At 38.5% G+C, this 27,846-nt stretch overlaps 1 protein-coding gene across 13 annotated transcripts in view; it reads left to right on the plus strand.

The window, feature by feature from the left end:
• LOC105480599 (kelch-like protein 24) overlaps positions 1 to 27,846 on the plus strand; it is a 176,217-nt gene that overhangs the window by 13,240 nt on the left and 135,131 nt on the right. For 11 of the 13 annotated variants that reach the window (XM_071091344.1, XM_071091346.1, XM_071091343.1 and 8 more), the window contains 5 exons: positions 1,437 to 2,417; positions 16,791 to 16,975; positions 18,243 to 18,361; positions 24,422 to 24,610; positions 25,694 to 25,882. In XM_071091344.1, the coding sequence (XP_070947445.1) occupies positions 1,498 to 2,417; positions 16,791 to 16,975; positions 18,243 to 18,361; positions 24,422 to 24,610; positions 25,694 to 25,882 (1,602 nt within the window). In that variant the 5' untranslated portion in view covers positions 1,437 to 1,497. Of the gene's footprint in view, positions 1 to 1,436; positions 2,418 to 5,085; positions 5,209 to 16,790; positions 16,976 to 18,242; positions 18,362 to 24,421; positions 24,611 to 25,693; positions 25,883 to 27,846 lie in introns of those variants that run through there. The other 2 variants (XM_071091350.1, XM_071091357.1) reach the window with 1 other exon arrangement.

The raw sequence follows: 27,846 nt of genomic DNA on the forward strand, positions 1-27,846 counted from the left end.
GCAAAACTGCTTCTCTACCAAAAATACAAAAATTAGCCAGGTGTGGTGGATACGTGCCTGTAGTCCCAGCTACTCGGGAGGCTGAGGCAGGAGAATCGCTTGAACCCAGGAGGTGGAGATTGCAGTGAGTCAAGATCGCGCCATTGCACTCCAGCCTGGGTGACAGAATGAGACCCTGTTTCCAAAAAAAAGACAGAGAGAGAGAGAATTGATGGCTATAGCCAAGTGCCTCAGTCCATCAGTTACTTACTGATAGTCATTTCTGAGGGGTTTTTGGGGTGTTTCTTATTAATGAAAGGGAACAAGACCTAGATAACATGCATGAAAATTTTTTAAATGAATATTACATTTTATAATAGACATTTTGGTGGAAAATAGAGAAGATAAATAAAACATTTTGGCATATGTACATCCTATCCCTAGATTCACAGATACATTATTTTTTCTGTTGGCATGTTTTGTGATCTACTTTTTCACTTACTGTGTGGTTACTACTTCCCTGTGTCGTTAGTCTATATAATTTTTAATGGCTGCATAGACTTTGTTCTAGCCAGAAGATGTACTGTGGTTTAACCAATCCCCTCTTACAGGGCATTTAGGTTATTTTGAGTATTTTCTATCAGTACAGCATTGGACATCTGTATAGATAAATCCACATAATTCTGATTATTTCCTTAGGAGAGAGTACTTTAAAAAAAAAAAAAAAGGACTTGCTGGTCAAACAATATACATATTTTTAAAGGCTATTAATAGATATAGCTAAATTCCTCTCTAGGAATTCTATATTAAGATAATAATTATTTCACCAGGCATTGTGGCTCATGCCTGTCATCCCAATACTTTGAGAGGCTGAAAGATCCCATCTCTACAAAAAGTAAAAAAATTAGCGAGGCATGGTAGTACGCACACATCGTCACAGCTACTCAGAAGGTTGAGGCAGGAAGATCGCTTGAGCCTAGGAGTTTGAGGTTACAGTGAGCTATGATCATGTCACTTTACTCCAAACTTGGTGACAGAGTGAGACCCTGTCTCAAAATAAAGAAGATTTTTAAAAAGAAAGATAACTATGTTAGAATTCTAACTGTAGTCAAATTTTGTCTTACACCATTCTGACTTAACTCTACAGTCAATAGTATGAAACTCAGCTCTGTAAATGGGGAGGAAATGGAAGATTAGTAACTCACAAAGTACATAGTATCCTTTCAGCTAGAAAAGGGGAGCTTAAGGAGTACTATTGCAAATTACCCCTAATGTTCTAATTGTCCAAATGCAAATTTTTGTTTATCAGTTTTTATTAACATGAGATAGTGCTGTGTACCCTATATGAAATATATTAATTATGTGATTTTGTTGTAGTGTTTATATTAAAATGAAATTATGTAATTTGAATACTGAATTTTTTGCATATTGAAATGTTTTCCTTTTTTTACTTTTAGCCACATAAAGAAGATCCCTAACAGTCATTTCTCAACAATTATATAGTCAACTGATGTAACAATGGTACTAATATTGGGACGCAGACTAAACAGAGAGGATCTTGGGGTGCGTGATTCCCCAGCAACTAAGCGTAAAGTTTTTGAAATGGACCCCAAATCTCTGACAGGTCATGAGTTTTTTGACTTCTCTTCAGGATCATCCCATGCTGAAAACATACTCCAGATATTTAATGAATTTCGAGATAGCCGCTTATTCACAGATGTTATCATTTGTGTGGAAGGAAAAGAATTTCCTTGCCATAGAGCTGTGCTCTCAGCCTGTAGCAGCTACTTCAGAGCTATGTTTTGTAATGACCACAGGGAAAGCCGAGAAATGTTGGTTGAGATCAATGGTATTTTAGCTGAAGCTATGGAATGTTTTTTGCAGTATGTTTATACTGGAAAGGTGAAGATCACTACAGAGAATGTACAATATCTCTTTGAGACATCAAGCCTCTTTCAGATTAGTGTTCTCCGTGATGCATGTGCCAAGTTCTTGGAGGAGCAACTTGATCCTTGTAATTGCTTAGGAATCCAGCGCTTTGCTGATACCCATTCACTCAAAACACTCTTCACAAAGTGCAAAAATTTTGCATTACAGACTTTTGAGGATGTATCCCAGCATGAAGAATTTCTTGAGCTTGACAAAGATGAACTTATTGATTATATTTGTAGCGATGAACTTGTTATTGGTAAAGAGGAGATGGTTTTTGAAGCCGTCATGCGTTGGGTCTATCGTGCCGTTGATCTGAGAAGACCACTGTTACATGAGCTCCTGACACATGTGAGACTCCCTCTGTTGCATCCCAACTACTTTGTTCAAACAGTTGAAGTGGACCAATTGATCCAGAATTCTCCTGAGTGTTATCAGTTGTTGCATGAAGCACGGCGGTACCACATACTTGGGAATGAAATGATGTCCCCAAGGACTAGGCCACGCAGGTGAGAAGACTGTTTTCGAATATAGTTAACAAAAGTTTTAAAAATGTCTTTAAACCTCCTGAATGCAATCTCAGTGTCGTCATTTATATGCACTGTTTACCTGTGGCTGTATATAATTTTAGATTTATTTTGGATTGTATAAGTCACTAGAATGTCTCTCCTAGTGAATTCTAGATTCAACAGTAGCATTTTTTGTTATTGTTGTTCTGTGCTATCAAGCAGTGTAGCAAAGGGTCTTTGCAACTGTGCGTATCTCAACATATTTCTACTAATTTCTCATAACCTTTGTAGGGCCCCAAACCATTCCACTTTTCTTTCCAAAGAGTCTTTGGATACAGGGTAGCTAAGACTTTAGTAGGCTCTCTTGGACTGCCTCTACTTATTAAAAAAAAAAAAATTTACTCCTGGGCACAGGGGCTCATGCCTATAATCCCAGTACTTTGGGAGGCCGAGGTGGAGGAGCGCTTGAGCTCAGGAGTTCCGAGACCAGCCTGGGCAACATAGCGAGACCTCATCGCTACTAAAAATAATTAGCCAGGCATGGTGGCACAGCCCTGTAGTCCCAGTTACTCAGAAGATTGAGGTGGGAGGATTTTTTGAGCCCAGGAGTTTGAGGATGCTGTGAGTCATGCTCTTACTGCTCTCCAGCCTGAGCAACAGAATAAGACTCTGTCTCAAAAAAAAGAAAAAAAAAATGTTTGCACATCCACAGACTGGCCTTTGTCCTAACATAGAAGCATGAAATACAGAGGTGAAGTAAATAAGCTGGTATACATTGAATGAATTCTGAGATGTAAAATCCAGGCCTAAAATCTTATTTAATTGCCACAGTTATTACATTTAATATCAATCTCAATTTTAAAAAATCTTTTTTCTGAATGTGAAAATTATGTCATCATTATAGAGAATTTAGAAAATGTATGCTTAGGGGGTAGAATGCAGTTAAATATTGTAGCATATTTGTATCTTCTTCCAATGTTATTTCTATAAAATACCTATAGATTTTAATTCAGAACTATAGAAAAATAATCTCCATGCCTTAATAGTGGAAAGAATATTTATTGTGAATAAGCAATTGTGAGAAATATTAACAGTAAACTATCCTTTTAATCCTTTTAATATTTTTCTAACAAAGCTAATGTTGGTGTTGGTTTTTTTTTAATTGTGGTAAAAAACATATAACATAAACTTTACTGTTTTAATCATTTTTAATTATACATTTCAGTAATGTTAAGTATATTTACATTGTTGTGAAACTAGTATTTTTATTAGTTTATTATTGGTTTATTATTAAGCCATCTCCATTTTGTCTGTAAATTTACTATAGCGTAGCTCATAAACCACATTTTGACCTTAAATTTTGACTATCATTGTTTTGGAATGTTACAGTTCAGCATATTGTGAGATAGCTTGTTTTTAAAATTTATACTAGTTTGAATAATGTATCAATAAAGAAAACTAAACAGCTTCAGAGCTATGTGACTATTAGCTCTTTGAGAACTTGTATGAACACAGAGTATCCCTCTAAAGGGAAAATCACTCCTTTTTCCAAGACAAATAGCCCTGTAGCAGACAGAATGGTCTGAGGTCAGATGGGGCTAATAATACTCAGCCTGCATATCTCATAGGATTAGAGTAGGCACCAAGGGTTATATGTTGTAAAATCAAAATAAGACATTTATTACTAATATTTATAAAGACATAATTTGAATGCAATCAGATTGCAGCCTAACAGTCCCATCACTCCTTTAAAGAAATACTTTTCCTAATTTACTTAATTATTTGATTTCCAAAAATGTATTTTATATTCAGTTTTTAAGGGAACAAATCTATTTCCACAGTGAAACATCTACTTATAAATTGCAGTATCACCTTTCTTTAAGAGACAAGTATAAAAACCAAACTATAGTTCTATTGAATTTGCAGACTCTTAAAAATACGATAGCAGATATTTATTTTATGTGGGCATTACATGAGGAATCCTTTATTTTATAACTCTGTTATCACCTTCTGTCCCTTCTTTCACTTACCTGTTACTGCATGTTTGCTGTGGGAATTAGGAGACTGGAGAGACCACTGGGTGAAACAGGAGGATTTTATATAGGTGGCCACCAGCTTAGCAGATGAACATCTAAAGGCTGAGCAATGAACAAAGACAGGGCTTGACTTTTATTTATGCTACTGAAGTGGGGTGGCTAGCCAGTGGTGCGAAATTTGCAGGGCAGGGAAACCAGGCTTGCAGAAGCAAAAGAAAGGCAGTTAATTATACTGTGACAGATTTTTGCAATTTAGGCATGTTTTGTGACTTTGCCATGTTACAGAGAGAAAAACAGGAAGTTATAAAACCTTTGCAAACTCGCAAAAATAGTTACAAAACTAGTTATGAGAGCAGAACAAAGAATGATGGGATGGGGAGAGAATTTTAGGGGGACACTGAAAGAACTTGTTTTTCTCATACTTGCTTTTGGAACCCATTTTTGGGGGGCTTTGCGGATAATGTTATTATAGCTCCAGCTGGACTTTGGCTGTTCATCTGCTGAGTTGGTGGCCACCTAAATAAAATACTCCTGTTTCACCCAGTGATCTCTCTGGTCTCCTGATTCCCACAACATGTTAGCATTAATCACTAGGAATTTCATTATCTGAACAATGTGTATTATTTGTACAGGTTCTCATCTTTCTGAGAAACTCCAAACTTCTTTGAAAGAGGAGTGATGAATCCACTTCTTCAACAGCAGTTCATTCCTCTGACTTCTGCTCCAGTCACTCTACTGAAACTCCTCTCAATCAGGTCATCACTGACCTTCTGTTTGTTATTTGCTAGCCTCTCTTCAGTCTTTATCCAGCTTGAGCTCTTTCGAATCTGATATTATTAATTGCCTTATCCATCTTGAAATATCTCCACTGGCTTCTGGAATGCCATTCTCCTCATGGTCCTCCTATGTCTCCAGTTGCTCTTTTTCAATTTAATGGTTCTTACTCCTACATCTAGCCTGAAATATTATCTGCCTGATTCACATCTCTTTGTCTTCCCTTATGTACTTGCCTAGGTGACCTTATCTCATCTATTTTCATGGTTTTAATTACCATGCATGCTGTTGACTACCAAACCAGCCCAGACTTTTCTCTTTCATTCATTCATTCATATTTCTTTTTCAAATTTTATGTATCTTATTTATTTTTTATTGTATGTATATATTTCTTTTTAAATTTTTATATATTTTTTACTTGACTATGCATCTTTTTAAAATAACAGGCAAAATAACATTAGCACATTTAAAGTTAATAATAATAATTCATATTATCTAATACGCAACCTGTATTCAGACTCCCCCAGTCTTCCAAACTGTTCTTTAATAAACCTGGATCCGAACTGCGATTACTCACTACATCAGGTTATCTCTATGAAATCTCTTTTACTTCAAAACAGTTTCTTTTTCATGATTCTAACTTGTCAATGGGGAAGTTGTCCAGAAAAATATTCTACCTTTTGGATCAGTCTCATTGCTTCCTTATGGCATCATTTAGCTGTGTTTCCTGGAAACTGGAAGTTGGTTCTATGAGCTTCAGTTAGATGAATATAAGTTAAATATTTATGGCTAGAATTAATCCTATGTAATGTGTATATTATATTGCATCATATTAGGAGTCACAGCATATCTGGGTGTCCCACCATTAGTGATGCAGAGATTAACTCTGGTTTAGGGTGGTGGCAGTCTAATCCCTACAATGTACAGTTAGGTTATACTCTCTTTATCAGCCAGTGTTCCTTTAGTATCTATTCTGTGCCAAGTATTGTCCAAAGCTCAACCCATAATAGAAGTTCTCCCTGTATACCCACATGTCTCTTAAATGACAGAGAAAACCCGAAAATGCATTATATTAAAAACAGTGTGGTAATTAGTTTCCTAGAAAGAGGATATAGGCCAATTTAAGAGCATGAAAGCTTTGATAATCTGCCCTGCCAGTTGTAAACCCTTAGGTGTGTGGAAAAAACAGTAGAGACTAATCACAGGAGTAAATCTTAGAAACAATGGCTGTAGGCTCACACCTGTAATCAAGCACTTTGAGAGGCCAAGTCATGGGGGTTGCTTGAGCCCAGGAGTTCAAGACCAGCCTGGGCAACATAATGACACCCTGTTTCTACAGAAAAAAAAGAAAAAGTTAGCCAGGCATTGTAGTATGCACCTGTAGTCCTAGCTACTTGGGAGGCTGAGTGAGGCAGGAGGATCACTTGCCTAGGAGTTTGAGGTTAACAAGGAGCCATGAGCAGGCCATTGCATTCCAGCCTGGGTGGCAGAGCAATACCCTGACTCAAAAAAATTGTATTGGCCGGGCGCAGTGGCTCACACCTGTAATCCCAGCACTTTGGGAGGCGGAGGCGGGCAGATCACAAGGTCAGGAGATTGAGACCATCCTGGCCAACATGGTGAAATCCCGTCTCTACTAAAATACAAAAAATTAGTAGGCATGGTGGAGTGTGCCTATAGTCCCATCTACTCGGGAGGCTGAGGAGGCTGAGGCAGAGGAATTGCTTGAACCTGGGAGGCAAAGATTGCAGTGAGCCAAGATCGCACCACTGCACTCCAGCCTGGTGACAGAGACTCCGTTTCAAAAAAAAAATTAATTAAAATTTTAAAAATAGACATTCTTCAAAAATGATGATACTGTATAACTGCACTACATCCTCTGCCTTCATTCAGTGTGCCCTTAGCATCTTTTTTTTATTTTATTTTTTTCTGAGACAGGGTCTCACTCTGTCACCCAGACTGGTGTGTAGTGGTGCCATCACTGCTCACTGAAGCCTCCACTTCCTAGGCTCAGGTGATTCTCCCACCTCAGCCTCCCAAGTAACTAGGACTACAGGCATGGATCACCATCTCTGGCTTATTTTCTGTAGAAATGGGGTCTCCCCATGTTGCTCAGGCTAGTGCCGAACTGCTGGGTTCAAGAGATCCTTCCACCTAGGCTTCCCAAAGTGCTAGGATTACAGGCATGAGCCACTATGCCAAACCGCCCTTAGCATTCTTAATTTCCTCTCTTTCCTCCTTTCTTCCTTCGGCCCTCTTCCTGACTCCCCAACATGATTTTGAAACTTGTTTCTAGCTCAAAAGTTTAATATTAGTGTGGAAAACATTTGAGGTAGAAAAAGTTCATATTAATACTTAGATGTGACCGGGCGCAGTGGCTCACGCCTGTAATCCCAGCACTTAGGGAGGCTGAGGTGGGCGGATCACGAAGTCAGGAGATTGAGACCATCCTGGTTAACACGGTGAAACCCGTCTCTACTAAAAATACAAAAAATTAGCCGGGCGTGGTGGCGGGCGCCTGTAGTCCCAGCTACTCTGGAGACTGAGGCAGGAGAATGGTGTGAACCCGGGAGGCGGAGCTTGCAGTGAGCTGAGATCGCGCCATTGCACTCCAACCTGGGCGAGAGAGCGAGACTCGGTCTCAAAAGAAAAAAAAAAATTACTTAGATGTATGTTTGGGCTCAGAAATACTTTTGAACTCGGTAGAGAATTAATATGGTAGCTAACTTAAGCAGGTCTTAAATTTCATCTAATAAATATTTGAGTTACCTGTATATGTGCCAACTCAGTATGCTAAGTGCTAGGCTTCAACCCTTTTCATCTGGAGAAAAGTAACTTACTTTTCTGCTTGTGATGGGCCTCTCTGCCCCAACCTCATCCCAACTCATGAATAAACTGTGATATTTACTCTATGGTCCCTAACTGATGTTTCGTATTCCTGACTATTGTTTTAACAGTCTGATTCTGATCTCTAGTACACCTAATTTCCATTTCTTCCCCCTCTTTTACTCCAAATACTGATTTCCATATTTCCCATACCAGCCTAAATACCAAACTTTTAAACTCATGATTGTGTGGTAGTGTGGTTCTGATGCTACTGCTTTCGCATCCTGTCCTGATCCACATCATTACCACCTACCATAACAATTCCCTGGAAAGAGCCATTTCCCCTGATAGATGCTAATTTTCCATTTTGGTAGGCCTGGGCTGCCTACAAAATGAGGTTCCCAAGAGGAAACATGGATGGCATTAAACTGGGCAAGTGTCTTCTGATATATTGACCATACATGGCAAGTTGTTCATGTCTGAAAAAAATTGATGCCCTTTGCCAGACTCCACTGAGCAATAGACATAGCTAAGACTTAGTAAGTTCATCATTTTGAGGTTGGAATCAGCCATTCAGTACTTGTCTCTTCTAATATTTTCTACTATCTCTTACCTGATAATCAGTTACTATATAGTGATCATAGGAATCTAATTGCCGTATTGAAGGCAAGCCTCAAGTTCCTGTTGAAAACAAATGAGAAGACCAAGGGAGTTCTAAATATATTTTTTCTTAAGAAATAGTGTTTTATGATTATTTAATAAATCCCTTCATTCTGTATTTTACAGGTGATAAAACTGAGGCACAGTTAACTCACTTGCTCCTAGTCACAAAGCTAGTTAGTACCAGAGCCAGGGCTCAAAGTTAGTGTTCTGAATTCCTATTCCAATCCCACTGAAGAATGCTATTTTCCTATATTATAGGATGAGTGGCCTACAGTCTATATATATATACACACACATATATATGTTAATTCAATGTTGTTTTGAACTCAAATATTTTTACATAAAGAGTATACATTGTAAATCTCCCTCTGCTTGACCCTTCAGAGAACCCTTGATTCTGCTCTCAAAGGATACCTTTATTACTAGTTTTTTGAACCTCTTTTAGAAGTATTCTTTGTATAGCTGGGCATGGTGGCTCACGCCTGTAATCCTAGCACTGTGGGAGGCTGAGGCGGGCAGATCACCTGAAGTCAGGAGTTCGAGACCAGCCTGGCCAGCATGGTGAAACCCCGTCTCTACTAAAAATACAAAAATTAGCTGGGCGTGGTAGTGGACACCTGTAATCCCAGCGACTTGGGAGACTGAGGCTCAAGAATCACTTGAACCCAGGACTCAGGTTGCAGTGAGCTGAGATCGCAGCATTGCGCTCTAGCCTGGATGACAGGCGAGACTCTGTCTCAAAAAAAAAAAAAAACAAAAACAGAACTATTATTTGCATAGTTGTGTGTGAATGCCTCCTTACTTCTTTTTATGCAGATAGTGGGGTACAGCACTCACCTTGCATTTCCCACTTAAAAGTATTTTGGAAACTGTTCTATATCATCACATATAGATCTCATTATTATTACTATTATAGAAAATGTCAGACTTGTTCTTTTGAAAGAGCTGTATGGTGTCCTACTTATGGATAAACCATAATTTATTTAATCAATCTCTTTATGGATATTTAGGTTGTTTCTAATTCATTTTTTTGCCATTGCAAACGATACTTAGTGAATATTCCTGTACATTGTCTTTGTGTACATTACACTGTTAATTTATAGTTTGAATTACTAGAAGTAGACTTGCTCAGTCATAGGATATTTGCATTTTAAATCTTAACAGGTATTGTAAAAATTGCCTTTCAATTTATACTTCAGCAAAAATAAGAAAGTGCCTATTTTTGCACTCCTTTGCCAGTATAATTTATTTACATTAGTTTTTATAAATCTTTGCTACTCTGCAAAGTGAAAGTGTTATCTCATAATTTTCATTTACATTTCCTTCCTTCCTCCTTTTTTTTTTTTTTTTTTTCAGATTCTTGCTCTGGTTGTCCAAGCTGGAGTACAGTGATGCAGTCGTAGCTCACGGCAGCCTCAGTCTCCCAGACTCCAGCAGTCCTCCCGCCTCAGCTTCTTGAGTAGCTGGAACTACAGGCGTGGGTCACCATGCCCTGCTAATTATTATTTGTTTTTTGTAGAGACAGGATCTCACTCTGTTGCCCATGCTGGTCTCAAACTCCTGGGCTCAAGTGATCCTCCCACCTTGGTCTCCCAAAGTGTGCATTTACTTTTTTAGTGTAAATGATTGAGCATCTTTTCCTGAGTTTGAAAGTCATTTGTAGGTTGTTGGTTTTTTTCTGCAATCCATTGAACTCTAGTGTATCCAAATTCTGATTGCAAATAGAAACAAACTCACCAGCTCAAGCATAAAAGGGAAATGTATTAAAAGGATACAAGAATACGGGCACAGTGGCTCACACCTACCTGTAATCTGAGCAATTTGGGAGGCTGAGGTGGGTGGATCACTTGAGGTCAGGAGTTCGAGACCCGCCTGGCCAACATGGTGAAACCCTGTGTTTATTAAAAATACAAAAATTAGCTGGGCATGGTGGTGCGTTCCTATAATCCCAGCTGCTCTGGAGACTGAGACAGGAGAATGGCTTGAACCCGGGAGGAGGCAGAGATTGCAAGATTGTGCCACTGCACTCCAGCCTGGGCAACAGAGAGTGAGACTCCGTTTCAAAAAAAAAAAAAAAAAGATACAAGAATCAGTGCCTTGTAGGACCTAGGAGCAAAAATTCGATAAGACCTCAAAGACTGGAACAGGCTACTAAAAAGCTATCAGAAACCATACAGTGCCTTCTCTCTACCTCTTGCCTCTGCTTTTCTCTGCATGTCTGCATCATTCCCTCCCATTAGTCTGGCAGAATATGGCCATACATAGGTTTGGGGTTGACATATTACAAGTTCTGTCAGTCAGAGAGAATGAATCTGTCCTTCTCTTGGGGAGACATAATCTCTGACATAGCAGACAACATTTTCTGGATATTTACCTATGGTCATGGGAGCAGAATCATGTAGCAGAAATGTGATGACTGAAAATCCCGTTCCGTACTAGCTTGAGCACATACTCAGTAGTAACCATTAATAGTAAGGTGGTGGTGTTCTTTTTGTTCTTTTGTTCTTTCTTAACAGAAATAAGCAATATGTTAATTGGAGAAAATTTAGAGAATGAGAGAAGCAAAAATTATTACCCAAATTTTCAGCTCGAAAAGGTAACATTGTAAACCTTTGGCATTTTTCTTTTCTTTTTTTTGAGACGAGGTCTCCCTCTGTCACCCAGGCTAGAGTGCAGTGGCGCGATCATGGCTTATTGCAGCTTAGACCTCCCTGGCTCAAGCGATTTTCCCACCTCAGCCTCCTGAGTAGCTGGAACTATAGGCACACACCACCATGCCTGACTAATTTTTGTATTTTTTGTAGAGACAGGATCTCCATATGTTGCTTAGGCTGGTCTCAAACCCCTGGGCTCGAGTGATCCTCCCCCTGTTTTAGCCTACCAAAGTATTCTCTCTTTTTTTCTGTGTGAATTTATTATTTCATTTACAGGGTTGTGATCTATTTCATAGTCTGTTTTTACCAGTTAGTATGTGGTAAATGTCTTTCTATAACATGAGTATTCTGCAACCCACCCATCCCAACATTTGTTTTTAATTTTTTACCATTAAGTAAGATGAGCATCTTTGTGGCTACATATTTAAGCATGTCTATGATTAGTTTCTGATGATAAATTCTTAGATAATTGCCAGTTTTGAAAAGTTGGCATTTTGAGTCTTTTGATCAATATAGCCATTTTCATATAGAAGCAGTCCTACCTATTACAGTTTCAGGTGGAAAGCCTTACCACACAAATTGATACTGTGTCCTCAACCAAATTTAAAAGCTCTGGCCCGGCGCGGTGGCTCACGCCTGTAATCCCAGCACTTTGGGAGGCTGAGGCGGGCGGATCACAAGGTTAGGAGATTGAAACCATCCTGGCTAACACAGTGAAACCCTGTCTCTACTAAAAATACAAAAGCAATTAGCCAGACGTGGTGGTGGGCTCCTGTAGTCCCAGGTACTTGGGAGGCTGAGGCAGGAGAATGGCGTGAACCCAGGAGGCGGAGCTGGCAGTGAGCTGAGATCGTGCCACTGCACTCCAGCCTGGGTGACAGAGCAAGACTCCGTCTCAAAAAAAAAAAGCTCTAAGGCTTATGGCTGGTGTAAGTGTCTAATGGGGTCATTTATATTGGTGAATTCACCATGATCCAGTGATTCCTCTAGGCTCAGGAACTTTTTCTTTTTATACAGTAAGAATAGATCAGACTATTAGAGGCAGACTTAACATTAAGAATGACAGACCAATTACTCATCTCCTAGTCTGTATATATCTGTTTGCAATAAGAAATGGAATTAACAAGCACCTCTAGGCTCAGGAACTTTTTCTTTTTATACAGTAGATCAGACTATTAGAGGCAGATTTAACATTAAGTATGACAGACTAATTAACTCATCTCCTAGTCTGTATATATCTGTTTGCAATAAGAAATGGAATTAACAAGCAGGCTACCTATTTTAAGTCAATCTGCCTGGTAATATTCTCTAACTATGGACAAGTCACTACATGGGAAGCCCAAGTTTTCAAAGGTCATTTGGCAAGCATGGAATTCAAACAGAGTTAGCAGACCTTTAGAACTGAAGTCCTCTCAGCTAGTATATAGCTTGAGGAAGTCTCACCCACCATCAAAACATTCTTGCCAAAAGACCAATACTATTCTAGGTAGCTTAGCTTAGATTGTCTCTCCCTTAGATAATAACCTGAATGGGCACAGCAAATGTTTGCCTCTGTGATTATCATTTACTCTTTGATTCATTTCTTTATTCATTTACTTATTGCTTCTACAGCTGACCTCCCCTTTTTTGATGCATAGTCTCTTTTAGATAAATTAATACACTGAGTTTGGTAACTGTCATATCTTAAAGACTAGAGAACCATTCTGTCTCTTTAAGGCTTAAAATCTCGTATCTCTATTTTAGTTCATTATTTTGATTTGATGGTTTGATTTTCAGGTATTTCTGGGTTTTAGAATAGTGAACAGACTATATCACTAATATCTCTCCCTTCTCCTCCCCAATTTCATACTACATGGACATACTTCCTTTCCTATTGTATATGTTTTAAAAATATATGTTCAGATATTCTTATTAGCCAGGATCACTTTTCAACACTTTTTTTGGCACTCCTCATGTCTAGCATATTTGGCATTAATTATAAGTAGGTCAGTTATTTCAGCCAGCAATTCCTCTATTTTACCTTTCAAGATATTTAAATTGAATCCAATAATTACTACATTTTTAAATGTGGTTTAGAATATCCTGTGGAATTTTTTTTTTTTTTGAGATGGAGTCTTACTCTGTCACCCAGGCTGGAGTGCAGTGGCACAACCTCGGCTCACTACAACTTCCGCCTCCTGGGTTCAAGGACTTCTGCCTTAGCCTCCCAAGTAGCTGGGATAACGGGTGTCTGCCACCACACCCAGATAATTTTTGTATTCTTAGTAGAGGTGGGAGTTTCACCATGTTGGCCAGGCTGGTCTTGAACTCTTGACCTCGTGATCTGCCCGCCTAGGCCTTCTAAAGTGCTGGGATTACAGGCGTGAGCCACCACGCCCAGCCCTATCCTGTGGATTTATGATTGTTTTATCTTTCACGTAAATCAAAGAACATGAACTTTTAATTTGATATTTTCTCAAATTTATGATAAAAGAAGATTTTTAAAAGATGTATTACCATTGTAAAAAGGATAATTTGGTCATCACACTTTCCTAGAAGTAAATGGAGAGAATTAATACTAAAGTAACAAATATTTGTTATTGCATCATAGCAGAAAATCAGATTTTTTTTTTTTTTTTTTTTTGAGACAGAGTCTCTGTTGCCAGGCTGGAGTGCAGTGGCGCAATCTCGACTCACTGCAACCTCCACCTCCTAGGTTCAAGAAATTCTCCTGCCTCAGCCTCCCGAGTAGCTGAGACTACAGGCGCACGCCACCGTGCTCAGCTAATTTTTGTATTTTTAGCAGAAACGGAGTTTCACCAGGTTGGCCAGGATGGTCTCGATCTCTTGACCTCATGATTCGCCCACCTCAGCCTCCCAAAGTGCTGGGATTACAGGTATGAGCCACTGTACCCGGCCTGGATTTTTTACTTTAAAGAATTAATGAAGCTGGGCATGGTGACTCATGCTGTAATCTTCGTGCTTTGGGAGTCCAAGGCAGGAGAATGACTTGAGCGCATGAGTTTGAGACCAACCTGGGCAACATTGTGAGACCTCGTCTCTACAAAAAAAAAAAATTTAAATTCACTAGATGTGGTGACATGTGCCTGTAGTCCCAACTACCTGGGAGGCTGAGGCAAGAGGCTCACTTCAGCCAGGAGTTGGAGTGGCAGTGAGCCACGATCTCGCCACTGTACTCTAGCCTTGGCAATAGAGTAAGACCTTGTCTCTATTAAAAAAAAAAAAAAAGAATTAATGAAATACAGTGACATGACATTCACTCTAGAAACAGATTACATGGGTATCCAAAATTTTATTTATGCTATACTATCATCTTGCCTGCCATTTTGTTTTACTTGCCATTATCAGCTGGAGTAACCTATTTCCTTTAAGGCCATTAGCTCTCTGCCTGAGATAAGTATTTCTCCAAGCTCAAGAAATAATGCTTTTATTGGGTTAACAGTCTCTGATGAGAACATCAGATATAGCTAAAAGCCATTTGGTTGCAAATAGGATATTTAATACAAGTAAAACTACTAGCTTGCTAATCCTTTCAGATAGACACACGTTCTAGCAGACATTGAAGTTACCCTTTATTTATTGGTACTAAATATTTTAGCAATTAGCTTTTCATGCTGTTTTCTCTTTCTGTTCCAAAGTACAAAAACAGATAACATATGTTTATCGGGCTAAGAAGTCTTGAAAAAGGCAAGCAAGTTAAAAAAAGGGAAAGTATAAACCAAGTAATGTGCAATAAGGAAAGGATAAAACAATATCCTATGATATATAATCATTACTCTGGATTTTATATTAAGACAGTTAGAAGTGATTTAACTTCAGTGACTAACAGTGTTCGTTTTGATTAACCAATAAATAAGACTTTGAGGAATATCACCTTTTTTTGATGATTTGTCTTAGATTTTAAGTGTATTTTAGGAAATGATACTTAATGGAAAGAATGATAAATCAGTAGTTATACTACTAAAGTATCTGGTGCTGTGCTCTCTTTATTTTTAATATTTTTATTTTGGAATTACTTGGAAAATAGTAAATATTACTGATAATATCTGGGTCCTTCTGTTAATGTTTTACTGAATACTAGGTAAAGGTTATATAATTTCCTGGATTCCTAAAAGTACTTTTGGTTGCATGTATGGAGAGAATTCTTTTCTCCCATATGTATTTCTGATTTTATAATGGAAAAAGTATGCCTGGCATAGAATAGGTAAGTGATTTGGTTAGTTGACATAGCTCTGAGTAAATATAGCTAGAATAGCTCTGTTAAAAGAGACGCGCCAGTATTACTTGTTTTTTTCCTACTGTAATTGTGTAACAGCACACTGACTAAAATTACAAATCAGTGTTCTGATGTGGGTTTTTTTTTCCCCCTCTATATTTAAGTAAGAGAAGAAGGATTGTTGGCATTTTTCTTGTGAGGCTTAACTTGTAGCAACCATAAAATGTAAATATGAAACATTTTCATTTAGATTATATTTGTGAAAAATATAAAAGCTAAATAATTTTAAAATTCCTAAACTATCAATTGAACCTTAAGAACAAAAAAATTGTGGATAAGCTTTTGGTTATTCCTGTCTCTATTTTAAATTTTTAAAATGACAGAAGCTAGTGATTAACATAAACATTAGAATTCTTTTAGTGGTGTTAAAAGCTGTTTTTTGCATTCTAAAAATAGCTCAGGCTCATTATTGGTTTGGAAATTTGTAATGAGAGAAATGGGGGGAGCCACACAATTCAGAGACAACTATCTTTAGCATTTTGGTATATTCTTTCCAGATACACTTTTTAGATAGTATTGAACATGCCTAATGTACAATTTTTCATCTTGCTTTTCTCCTTTAACATTCTTTGTTATAAACTCTGTTAGCCTTTTTAGTGATTACCCAATATTTTGAGTTGGATTACCTTAATTTACTTGACTTTGTATTTTAAATATTAATTTCTAAACAAGTACATATACATATTCCTTTAAAGGGTGCTTGAATTATACTATGAATTAATTTTTTAGAACTAGCAAGCTGATGAAAAAGCACCATTTTCCTACAGTTAGAAAAAAATGCATTATCTTCCCTTGTGTGGTTATGCATATCTGAATCACTGCAAAACTCCTTTTGAAAGTCATCCTTAATATTCCCAGGGTTCTGATTGGGTTAGATAGGATTTTTGGACTGCTTCACAATTTTCAGGTCAAAACCAATAGTAAAAAATACCAACAGAAATTTTCTGTGGAATAATGATGTCACTAGCTCCCCTGTAAAGGTTCTCAAAGTAAGTAATTTCCAGCCTGTACTGTTTGGCACATGCACAGAGAAGAAACTTAACTGTTTATAATAGTGTGTGGTTTGTTTTTAGAGTTTTAAGAAAAAATCTTGAGAATATTTTAATGTAATATTATTTATGTACACTAATTATTATTATTTTAGGTCCACTGGCTATTCTGAGGTGATAGTTGTCGTTGGAGGATGTGAGCGAGTTGGAGGATTTAATCTTCCATACACTGAGTGCTATGATCCTGTAACAGGAGAATGGAAGTCTTTGGCTAAGCTTCCAGAATTTACCAAATCAGAGTATGCAGTCTGTGCTCTAAGGAATGACATTCTTGTTTCAGGTAAATATAGAATTATTACAGTAGCTACTTTTAATTTGGACACAGCTTCATTATTTTAAACATCCACAGTGTCTTAAAATGTGAATACTCCCACTTTAGGAAGACCAGTTTACAACAAATAAAACCAAGCATGACTTTTTGCTCTTAAAAACAGGTACAAGGCCAGGCACAGTGGCTCACACCTGTAATCCCAGCATTTTGGGAGGCCGAGGCGGGCAGATCACCAGGTCAGAAGATCGAGACCATCCTGGCCAACATGGTGAAACCCCATCTCTGCTAAAAAAATTAAAAAATTAGCCGTGTGTGGTGGTGGGCAACTGTAGTCCCAGCTACTTGGGAGGCTGAGTCAGGAGAATCGCTTGAACTCAGGGGGTGGAGATTGCAGTGAGCCGAGATTGCGCCACTGCACTCCAGCCTGGTGACAAAGTGAGACTCAGTCTCAAAAACAACAAACAAAAAAAAACAACAAAAAAAACACAAACAGGTACAAGATGACATGGAATGATTTACAAAAGATCCACCAGAAAATGCCTTTAATCATGTCATATTTTAAATGCTCTCAAATGCATGTAGAATATGCTATAATTTTTTAAACGTTACCTCTTTGCATGTCAGAAGTACTCGTAGAATTAAGCATCTCTAATTCACCCATGTTTTTGAAATTCTCCCCAAAGTTTATGAAATAAGATTTGCTTTAAAATTCTTAACTTGAACTTCTTTATGATATGTGATATGTTACCTTTAAAATTAGAAAATAAAATGACAGACTTATACAAAGTATAACTATAGTGTCTATGATGGGAAGTCTGTTAATTGGTAAAATAATTTCACCAGCTTTGCAGATTATTGTATATATTATCCACACTGAGAAATATAACAATACATACTTTATTTTTCACAATAGTATGCTTTTTGAAAAATGGGTGATTTAAAGAACAAACCTTTAGAATAATACCATTATTTGGGTGCTTCCGATGTCTTACTCTTAAACTAATAATGTTTTATGTTTGTAAAATTCACATCCTGTATTTTATTATTTTGGATCTATAATTACCACATATCAAGATAACAATTGGTAAAGTTTAAATTTGCTCTGTAGAACTATTTCCATTAAACTTCAAGAGGTCTTTATTGAGCTGAATTCTCAAATTCTTGAATTAGATGAATGAATTCCATGTTTTCTTTACCTATGCCTTGGTGGCACAGATCTCTTGGTGACAGCTATATTGTGATAAATTATTGTGTGTACATTGTTTTGCATTTAAAGGTGGAAGAATCAACAGCCGTGATGTCTGGATTTATAACTCACAGTTAAATATTTGGATCAGAGTTGCCTCTCTCAATAAAGGCAGATGGCGTCACAAAATGGCTGTCCTCCTTGGTAAAGTAAGAGAAACCACTTTTTATTACTATTGCTGGTACATTTCCAAAGTAAATACCACAGCTGAATCTTTCATTTTACTCACCCTCTGGGTATTTTGGATTCAAATTGTATTTCCTTCCATTTCTAACCTCAATAGATAAACCAAAGATATAAACAATATGACACTGTACTTTTGAATGGATATTTTGTTCTCCTAATTTGGAATTCATGGCAGTGCAGCACATTTCTCTTCTCATGCATCACTGGAGTCCAAATGCCTAAGAAGCATTGGAAAATAAAGGAGTTACATCAGATACAGACAGGCCAATGTCTAACCCATGCAGTTTGTTTTCTTTTTACTAACTTTGCCAGTCAGGCAGAGATATATTTATCCAAAGTCATGTATTTTATCTTTTTTATTTTAAATAAATATTAAGATAAACTCACTAACAGGCCGGGCACGGTGGCTCACGCCTGTAATCCCAGCACTTTGGGAGGCCAAGGTGGGCGAATCATGAGGTCAGGAGATCGAGACCATCCTGGCCAATGTAGTGAAACCCCATCTCTCCTAAAAATACAAAAAATAAGCTGGGTGTGGTGGCGTGCGCCTGTAGTCCCAGCTACTCAGGAGGCTGAGGCAGGAGAATTGCTTGAACCCGGGAGGCGGAGGTTGCAGTGAGCCGAGATCGCACCACTGCACTCCAGCCTGGCAACAGAGCGAGACTCCATCTCAAAAAAAATTTAAATTTAAATTTAAAAACTCACATTTTTAAAGAAAACCTATTCTTGACTGCAGCTAATGATTATTATAAACAATACGTTACTTGGGTTCTGAACCATCTACTGTCTGTAGGAACCTGAGAATCAAACTTTCTTTTTGTTTTTTGAGACACGGTCTCACTCTGTTGCCCAAGCTGGAGTACAGTGGCATTATTTAGCTTGCTGCAACTTCTGCCTTCCCGGTGCAAGTGATTCTCCTGCCTCAGACACCTGAGTAGCTGGGATTACAGGTGTTCGCCACCACACCTGGTTAATTTTTGTATTTTTAGAGACAGGGTTTCGCCATGTTGGCCAGGCTGATCTCCAACTCCTGAGCTCAAGTGATCCTCCCACCTCGGCCTCCCAGAAGGCTGGGATTATAGTCATGAGCCACCGCACCTAGCCAGTTTGCAAACTTTTTAAAAACAACTACAGGTGGAGTTTCCAAAATGCTTGGGACCAGAAGTGTTTCTGATTTGGGATTTTTTTTTTTCTTTTCTTTTTAGACAGGTTCTCACTCTATTGCCCAGGCTGGAGTATAGTGGTGCCATCACTGCTCACTACAGCCTTGACTTCCTGGACCCAAACTATCCCTTCTACGTCAGCCTCCCAAGTAGCCAAGGCCACAGGTGCACACCACCACGCCTGGCTAATTTTGTATTTTTTGTAGAGATGGGGTTTCTCCATATTGCCCAGGCTGGTGTCGAACTCCTGGGCTCAAGTGATCTGCCTGCCTCAGCCTCCCAAAATGCTGGGATTACAGGCATGAGCCACTGCACCAGGCCAAATATTTTGGATTTTTTTCATATTGTGGAATATTTTCATTGTATTTGTTGAGCATCCCAAATCAAAAAATCCAAGATCTGAAATGTTCCAATGAGCATTTCCTTTGAGCATTAATGTCATCACTCATAAAGTTTCAGATTTGGAACATTTTGGATTTCAGATTTTTTAGGATTTGGGAAGTTCAACCTGTATACTCTCTTTTAAAAAGTCATATCTAATACAAAAATTTATTACATAACAGATGAAAATACAGCAGTTGTACCAAGGATTACCTTAGAGTCTTTAGCTTCTCTCTGCCCCCATCTCCATATGCTCGTCCAAAACCACCTCAAATTAATGAACAACTAAAAGCAGCATACTTGCTTTCGCATATGTCTTCTGCTGATCTCCTAGCACCCCCTTCTAAAAAGATTGCTGTCTCATAGGCCTTCCTATGGAGACAGTTAAGTACCACCACTGAAAAAACAAAGCTCTAGTTGAAACAGAAATGGTGATCAGGAACCTTTCTTCGTCAGCCTCTTATTAGTCCTCCTTCCTCTCTTTCCTCACACAGGTTTCTTAAAACCTCTATACTAGGCTGAGCGTGGTGGCTCACACCTGTAATCCCAGCACTTTGGGAGGCTAAGGTGGGCGGATCATGACGTCAAGAGATCTAGACCATCCTGGCCAACATGGTGAAACCCTGTCTCTACTAAAAATACAAAAATTAGCCAGGTGTGGTGGCCGGCACCTGTAGTCCCAGCTTCTCGGGAGGCTGAGGGAGGAGAATCGCTTGAACCCAGGAGGCGGAGTTTGTAGTAAGCCAAGATTGTGCCACTGCAGGCAGTGTTCTGTTGGGAACCTAATTTCACAGCAGTAGGTGAGCAGCCACTGAGCGAGCTCTACTGCCTCAACTCCACCTCCTGTCAGATCAGCACACATTGGATTCTCATAGGAGCATGAACAGCACATATGAGGGAAATCTAGGTTGTAGCTGCTTATGAGAAGAAGCTAATGCCTGATGATCTGAGGTGGAACAGTTACATCCCCAAACCATCCCACCACCACCAGTCCCCCACCCAGACCTGTGGAAAAATTGTCTTCCATGAAACTGCTCCCTGGTGCCAAAAAGGTTGGGGACCACTGTGTAGAATACTAGAGCTTCTCAAAACAGAGTTTATGTTTTTATTTTTTGAGATAGGGTCTTGCTGTATTGCTGAGGCTGTAGTGCAGCAGCACAATCATGGCTCACTGCAGCCTCGACATCCTGGGCTCAAGTGATCCTTCCACCTCAGCCTCCCTAGTAGCTAAGACTGCAGGCACACACCATCATACCCAGCTAATTTTTGCATATTTTGTGGAGATGATGTTTCATCCTGTTGCCTGGGCTGGTTTCAAACTCCTGGGTTCAAGTGATCCTCCTGCCTCAGCCTCCCAAAGTGCTGGGATTACAGGCAGGAGCCACCATGCCCAGCTCAAAACACAGTTTAAAAGCTGTTAATTCCTAACGCCCTGGATCTAGTGTGCTGCTGTTGTCTACATGGCCAATGAAATAATGAGGACCTTGAGACAGATTTACTGGAAATAACATGTTAATAGAATCTTTTCTAAAACCATTTGGTTTGTCAGTACCTACTGTATTATATATAGTGTTTGAGACTGTGCCTCAAGAAGGATAAAATATTACTGGAAAAGAGGGGCTAAAATAATCCAGGGGTTGGAAGGAGATGCTATCTGACTTAAAAATTTATAATTATTTAGTTTGGACATACAAAGGCAAATGAAAAGTATTAATGTCTCAAAAACCATGTATATATTGGTAAATTCAAATTTATTTGACAAAATAGTATACTTGAGTTGAAGATACCCAAAGCTTAGAAGCACTAAATCAATAAAGTAAAGGAATCATTCCTATCCTACATAGCAAGTGCTCAATTCATGGAAGCCATTTTGCTAAAATTACAATATAAATTTAATTCAAGCTTATAAAACATACTTAAATTTACAAATACTCAGTTTAAGGAAACCTGGGATGGTTTAGAATGTAGAATCTTAGGGGAGCACTCCCCAAGGTAACTTAGAAGTGTGTCTTAGGCTGTAATCTTCAAGAAAGAATAAAAAATTACTGGGTGTGGTGGCTCACACCTGTAATCCCAGCACTTTGGGAGGCCAAGGCAGGTGAATCACAAGGTCAGGAGTTCAAGACCAGCCTGGCCAACATGGTGAAACCCTGTCTCTACAAAAATACAAAAAATTAGCTGAGCAAAGTGATGGGCACCTGTAATCCCAGCTATTCAGGAAGCTGAGGCAGAATCACTTAAACCTGGGAGTCAGAGGTTGCAGTGAGCCACACCGCTGCACTCCAGCCCTGTGACAGAGTGAGACTCTGTCAAAAAAAAAAAAAAAGAAAAAAGAAAAAAAATCTTAGAGTAGGAAGGGATGATGGAATAATGGAGAGTATTTCATGTAACTTGGTCATCTTATAAATAACCCCAAAGAGATTAAGTCACTTCCCAAGATTACACAAAAAATGAGAAAGCAGAGGCAAAAACTCAAACTTTTCTTAATCTAGAGGCATTTTATCTTGATGCTCATGGCATGTATTATATTTTAATTTACACATTTAGGAGTATGTATTAAAGTTTAATCCTCAAAATTATGCCATGTGATAGATACTATTATTGTCTGCATTTTAAAATTGAGGAAATATAGCCGAGCATGGTGGCAGGTACCTGTAATCCCAGCTACTCAGGAGGCCGAGACAGGAGAATCACTTGAAGCCAGGAGGTGGACGTTGCAGTGTGCCGAGATCACGCCATTGCACTCAAGCCTGGGCAACAAGAGCGAAACTCTGTCTCAAAAAAAAAAAATTATAAAATTGAGGAAATAAATTTGAGTCTCCAAAAGGGTAGATAAATTGCCCTTACATTAGATGGCAGAGCTGGTGACCAAAGCCTTTGCCCTTAATTGCTACATCGTGCCACAGGTTCCATACTCCATATAGCTGTGTATATATTCCATATAGCTTTTGTAAGTTACTTAACCTGTCGAGCTGAGTGGTGCTGGGGACCCAAACTCACCAACAGATTATTTTAACATAATGTGAGAAATGCATGATATAAGTGGCATTGAGTACTGTGGAAATTTGGGGGCACACAGAAAGATAAATTGTGGACAAATTTGAATGACAAGGTATGAAGTTTGGCCTTGACCCTTAGACATTCATTGTTGAAATATTAAGAGGAATTGATAAAGTGTTTTTTTTAGGAAGAATAATCTCTGGTTTAGAGAGAACAAGCATGGAGGCCAGGAGGTTATTTGAGAGGTATGAAGTGTTGTGGACCCTCCAGTGGGTGATGGCAGCGGGAAACGTAAAGGAAGGGGTAGATGTGAAAGATGCTGTGGAAGAAGACTTAGCAGTTAATTAGCTATGGAGGGAAGAGTTAATGAGGACAGTCCATTAAGAGAGATGTGAGCTGGGCGTGATGGCTCACTCCTGTAATCCCAACACTTTGGGACGCCGAGGCAGGAGGATTGCTTGAGGGTGGGAGAATGGCTTGAGGCCAAGAGTTAGAGACCAGCCTGGGCAACAGAGGGAGACCCTGTCTCTATGAAAAATAAAAATAAATCAGTAGGGTGTGGTGATACACACCTGTGGTTTCAGCTACTTGGGAAGCTGAGGTGAAAGGATTACTTAAACCTGGGAGGTTGAGGCAGTAGTGAGCTGTGATCATACCACTGCACTCCAGCCTGAGCAACAAAATGAAACCCATTTCCAGAAAGAGAAAAAGAGAGAGAGAGAAATGTGGATGTTAAGCTGCTGGAGAGCTTTGTTAGGTTGAAAGTTCCCTATATAAACCATAATGCTTAATGGATATTTTGCATATAAACCATTTAATAAATATCTTACTGATTGGTTCACTTGTCATATAAAGATATTAATTTGCCCTACCCTTCTTGTATTTGTGAAAAGAAAATGTACATAAAAGCTCTGTGAACTTTAGAGTTCATTATGTGTCAAGTACTTTTCTAGATATTGTAGGGGCTAAAAGATAGGCCTGCCTTCAGCACTGTCATAGTCTAGTAATTTTTTCCTAATATTTTAGTTTCAGAGTTTTAATACTTTATAATAATCAAATATTTCATTACCCATAAGTGTGAATATTTAAGCTAAATTGTACAATTCTCAGTGTGAGCAATATTACCCCCAAGGGGGCAAAGATTGGTTCTTAGAAGGTGAAAAAAAAAACATGTACTCTTTCATGTATAAAGCACAGCTATACATACATTAAGGTAAATAGATACACAATTTATTTGTGGCATTAAAATTTTATGGAGGGAAGACTATTAGGAATAAAATACCTAAAAAGGCTCCCTGGATTGTGATGGTGGTAGGGGGATGATGATTTTTTAAAAAGCTCAGAAACTCTGAGCTAAATATATTACAATTATATTTATTTAGCATTTTAAAGAGAAGAGATCCCTTAATTCTTTAACCACCTACTTCAAAATTCAGACTTTTGATAATTAAGATTTTTCCATGTGTATTTTACATATAGGTATATGTTGTTGGAGGCTATGATGGGCAAAACAGACTTAGCAGCGTAGAATGTTATGATTCCTTTTCAAATCGATGGACTGAAGTTGCTCCCCTTAAGGAAGCAGTGAGCTCTCCTGCAGTGACTAGCTGTGTAGGCAAACTGTTTGTGATTGGTGGAGGACCTGATGATAATACTTGTTCTGATAAGGTAAGCCATGCACTTTTAAAGAAATTACCAATGATAAGTACAAGAAGGGAAATACAGAAGGCTTATCAAGTAGGTAGCCAGGTCACTTAGTGTGAGGGTTCTTTTTAAAAATTTCTGGTACTATATACTTTTGGAGAAAAACATTGAATTCTGGGTTGCTTAAGTGACACTCTAGTATATCTAACAATTTGCTCTAACAAATGTGATCCAATCTTTTTGAAATGAGACGGTCTGTGTGGAGATTTTGTACTGAATAAATTGTTCTGAACCTTTGCTATCATCTACAGAATCTAAAAACTACACAAAACACAGTTGGGAAGTGAATTAGCAAATGGTAAGACACGGTAAATACACTGCTTCCAACTGGGTCATTTTCTACATTCTTTCGAAGTATTTTTCAGAAAAAAGAAAAGGAAAGGAAACCTCCATAGTGTAAATAGAGGATGGCTCAAAGTTGCTCCGATTCAGTAAACTCCTGGGACAAAAGAATACGTGCTATCCTGACATCTCAGGAAATGTTTATTCTGGAAAAAAGTGTCTAATGCCTAGCTGGTTTAGCAATGTTAACTGAATGTCGTCAATCTATTCATTCTTTTTCTAAATTCAGTTTAAAATAATGTGATCAAATGTTGCTTATTTAGAATGTATTAATTCAGAATTTGTGATAGTTCAGAGCATACTGAGCATACTGACTGAATTGAGGTTTACTTGTTTTCTTTTGAAGAAAGGACTCCCTAAAACCATTAAGAAGTTATATTCAGGTATGAGGCATAGTTATCCATTTTATCCGATTGTAAAAAAATTTATACTGTTAATTTAATTGACAAACCTGGTGGCCATTCATTCTAGAAACAATCTCTATGTGTTTGGTACTCTATTCTGCTTGATAGTCATAAATTTTCATTTTATTTGAGAATGTTCATAATTCAGACATTTCACTATCAGGCTAACCTCTCTTAATTCTCTGAATTAATAGGATTTTATTTATTTTAAATAATGTTTGTAGGTATCGGTAGACTCTTTATTAAGTACATTTCCATTTTTGTTTAGAAATTTTAATTATATATTTTTATATGTCATTAGGTTCAATCTTATGATCCAGAAACCAATTCTTGGCTACTTCGTGCAGCTATCCCAATTGCCAAGAGGTGTATAACAGCTGTATCCCTAAACAACCTGATCTATGTTGCCGGTGGACTGACCAAGGCAATATACTGTTATGATCCAGTTGAAGATTACTGGATGCACGTACAGAATACATTCAGCCGTCAGGTAATAACATAAAGTAGTACAAAAGAAAAATAAATCTAAGAGGGACCAAGTACGTAATCATTATTAATACACTGGAATTTAAATTTTAAAATGTTTCAGGCCGGGCATGGTGGCTCACACCTGTAATCCCAGCATTTTGGGAGGCCGAGGCGGATGGATCACTTGAGGTCAGGAGCAAGACCAGCCTGGCTAACATGGTGAAACCCCATCTCTACTAAAAAATAAAAAATTATGGCCGGGCACTGTGGCTCATGCCTGTAATCCCAGCACTTTGGGAGGCCGAGGCAGGCAGATCACCTGAGGTCAGGAGTTTGAGACCAGCCTGACCAACATGGAGAAACCCTGTCTCTTCTAAAAATACAAAATTAGCTGGGCGTGGTGGCACATACCTGTAATCCTAGCTACTCGGGAGGCTGAGGCAGGAGAATTGCTTGAACCTGGGAGGCGGAGGTTGCAGTGAGCCGAGATCGCACCATTGCACCCCAGCCTGGGCAACAAGAGTGAAACTCGGTCTCAAAAAAAATAAAATAAAATAAATTAAAAATTAGCTGGGCGTGGTGGCACACGCCTGTAATCCCAGCTGCTCAGGAGGCTGAGGCAGGAGAATCACTTGAACCTGGGAGGCAGAGGTTGCACTGAGCCGAGATCATGCCACTGCACTCCAGCCTGGGCAACAGAGCGAGACTCCATCTCAAAAAAGTAAATAAATAAGTGAAATAAAATATTTCATGTTTGCTTGAATTATTTTATATGTTTTTTAAAACTCCACATAAAGCATATAGTAACCTGTTTTGAACTCCTTCCAAGGAATTGTTTTATTGAAATAACTTCCTTTTTACCATCCCATGGAGAAGTATCTGTTGCACTTGGGCTGTTCTTTTTTTTTTTTTTTTTCACACTCCTACTCCAGTATTTATCCCTTCTCTTTCATATTTCAGAAGAGAAGAAATGTTCCCAAACTGGTTGCTTCTTTGGTTAGAGGCTGGGAAATCTGTTATTTCTGTTATAAAGGAAATGGCTGTGCTCAGCTTTCTTTCATCCATATATTCTACCCGGAGCCCTACTCCTTACCCACACTGCCACCTCCCAAAAGGCCTTTTCCCTGCCTTTTGATTCATGGCTCTTTTTCCTTCCACCCCCAAAATGCTTGATGGTTCTGATGCTGAAAATCTGGCTCTACACATACCACTCTAGAGATGTACTCTTAAAGGTCACTGCTAATAATCTCCTCACTCTCGTTCATACTCTCTTGTTTTTCTACCCAGTCCTTAAATATGGGTGTTCCTTGAGCCTGTCCTCTGTCCTCTTCCCAGTTTGTACTCTTTCCTGAATTACTTCATTTACTACTCAGCACTGATGACTTCCAAGTCTTTATCACCATCAAAGCCTCTCTCCTGTGTTCCAAACTCAAACTTCTAACTGCCTATTTGATATTTTACATGGGTATTTCAAGACTTTAAATTTCAAATAAAACTTACCCTCTTCCCCAAACCTACTTTTTCTATATTTCCAAATAACCTAGAAACTTAATTTATTAGATTATCTTTTTCTTCTCTTAAATTGAATTAATCTAGCCTATCAGTTCTCCTATTTTTTTCCATTCCTGTTGTTTCTACTTTTGTTCAAGTTCTTACCAATTTTTACCTAAACAAACAAAAATACTCTAATTAGTCCTCCGTTCTCTAGTATCTTGTATCTCTAGCTCATTTTGCCATCAATTATTTTCCTTCCTTCCTTCCTTCCTTCCTTCCTTCCTTCCTTCCTTCCTTCCTTCCTTCCTTCCTTCCTTCCTTCCTTCTTTCCTTCCTTCCTTTCTTTCTCTCTCTCTCTCTCTCTCTCTCTCTCTCTCTCTCTTTCTTTCTTTCTTTCTTTCGACGGAGTTTCACTCTTGTCGCCCCGGCTGATGTGCAACGGCGCAATCTCCGCTCACTGCAACCTCTACCTCCCGGGTTCAAGTGATCCTC

The sequence above is a fragment of the Macaca nemestrina genome, chromosome 2 (genome assembly GCF_043159975.1).
Source record: "Macaca nemestrina isolate mMacNem1 chromosome 2, mMacNem.hap1, whole genome shotgun sequence".
NCBI lineage: Eukaryota > Metazoa > Chordata > Mammalia > Primates > Cercopithecidae > Macaca > Macaca nemestrina.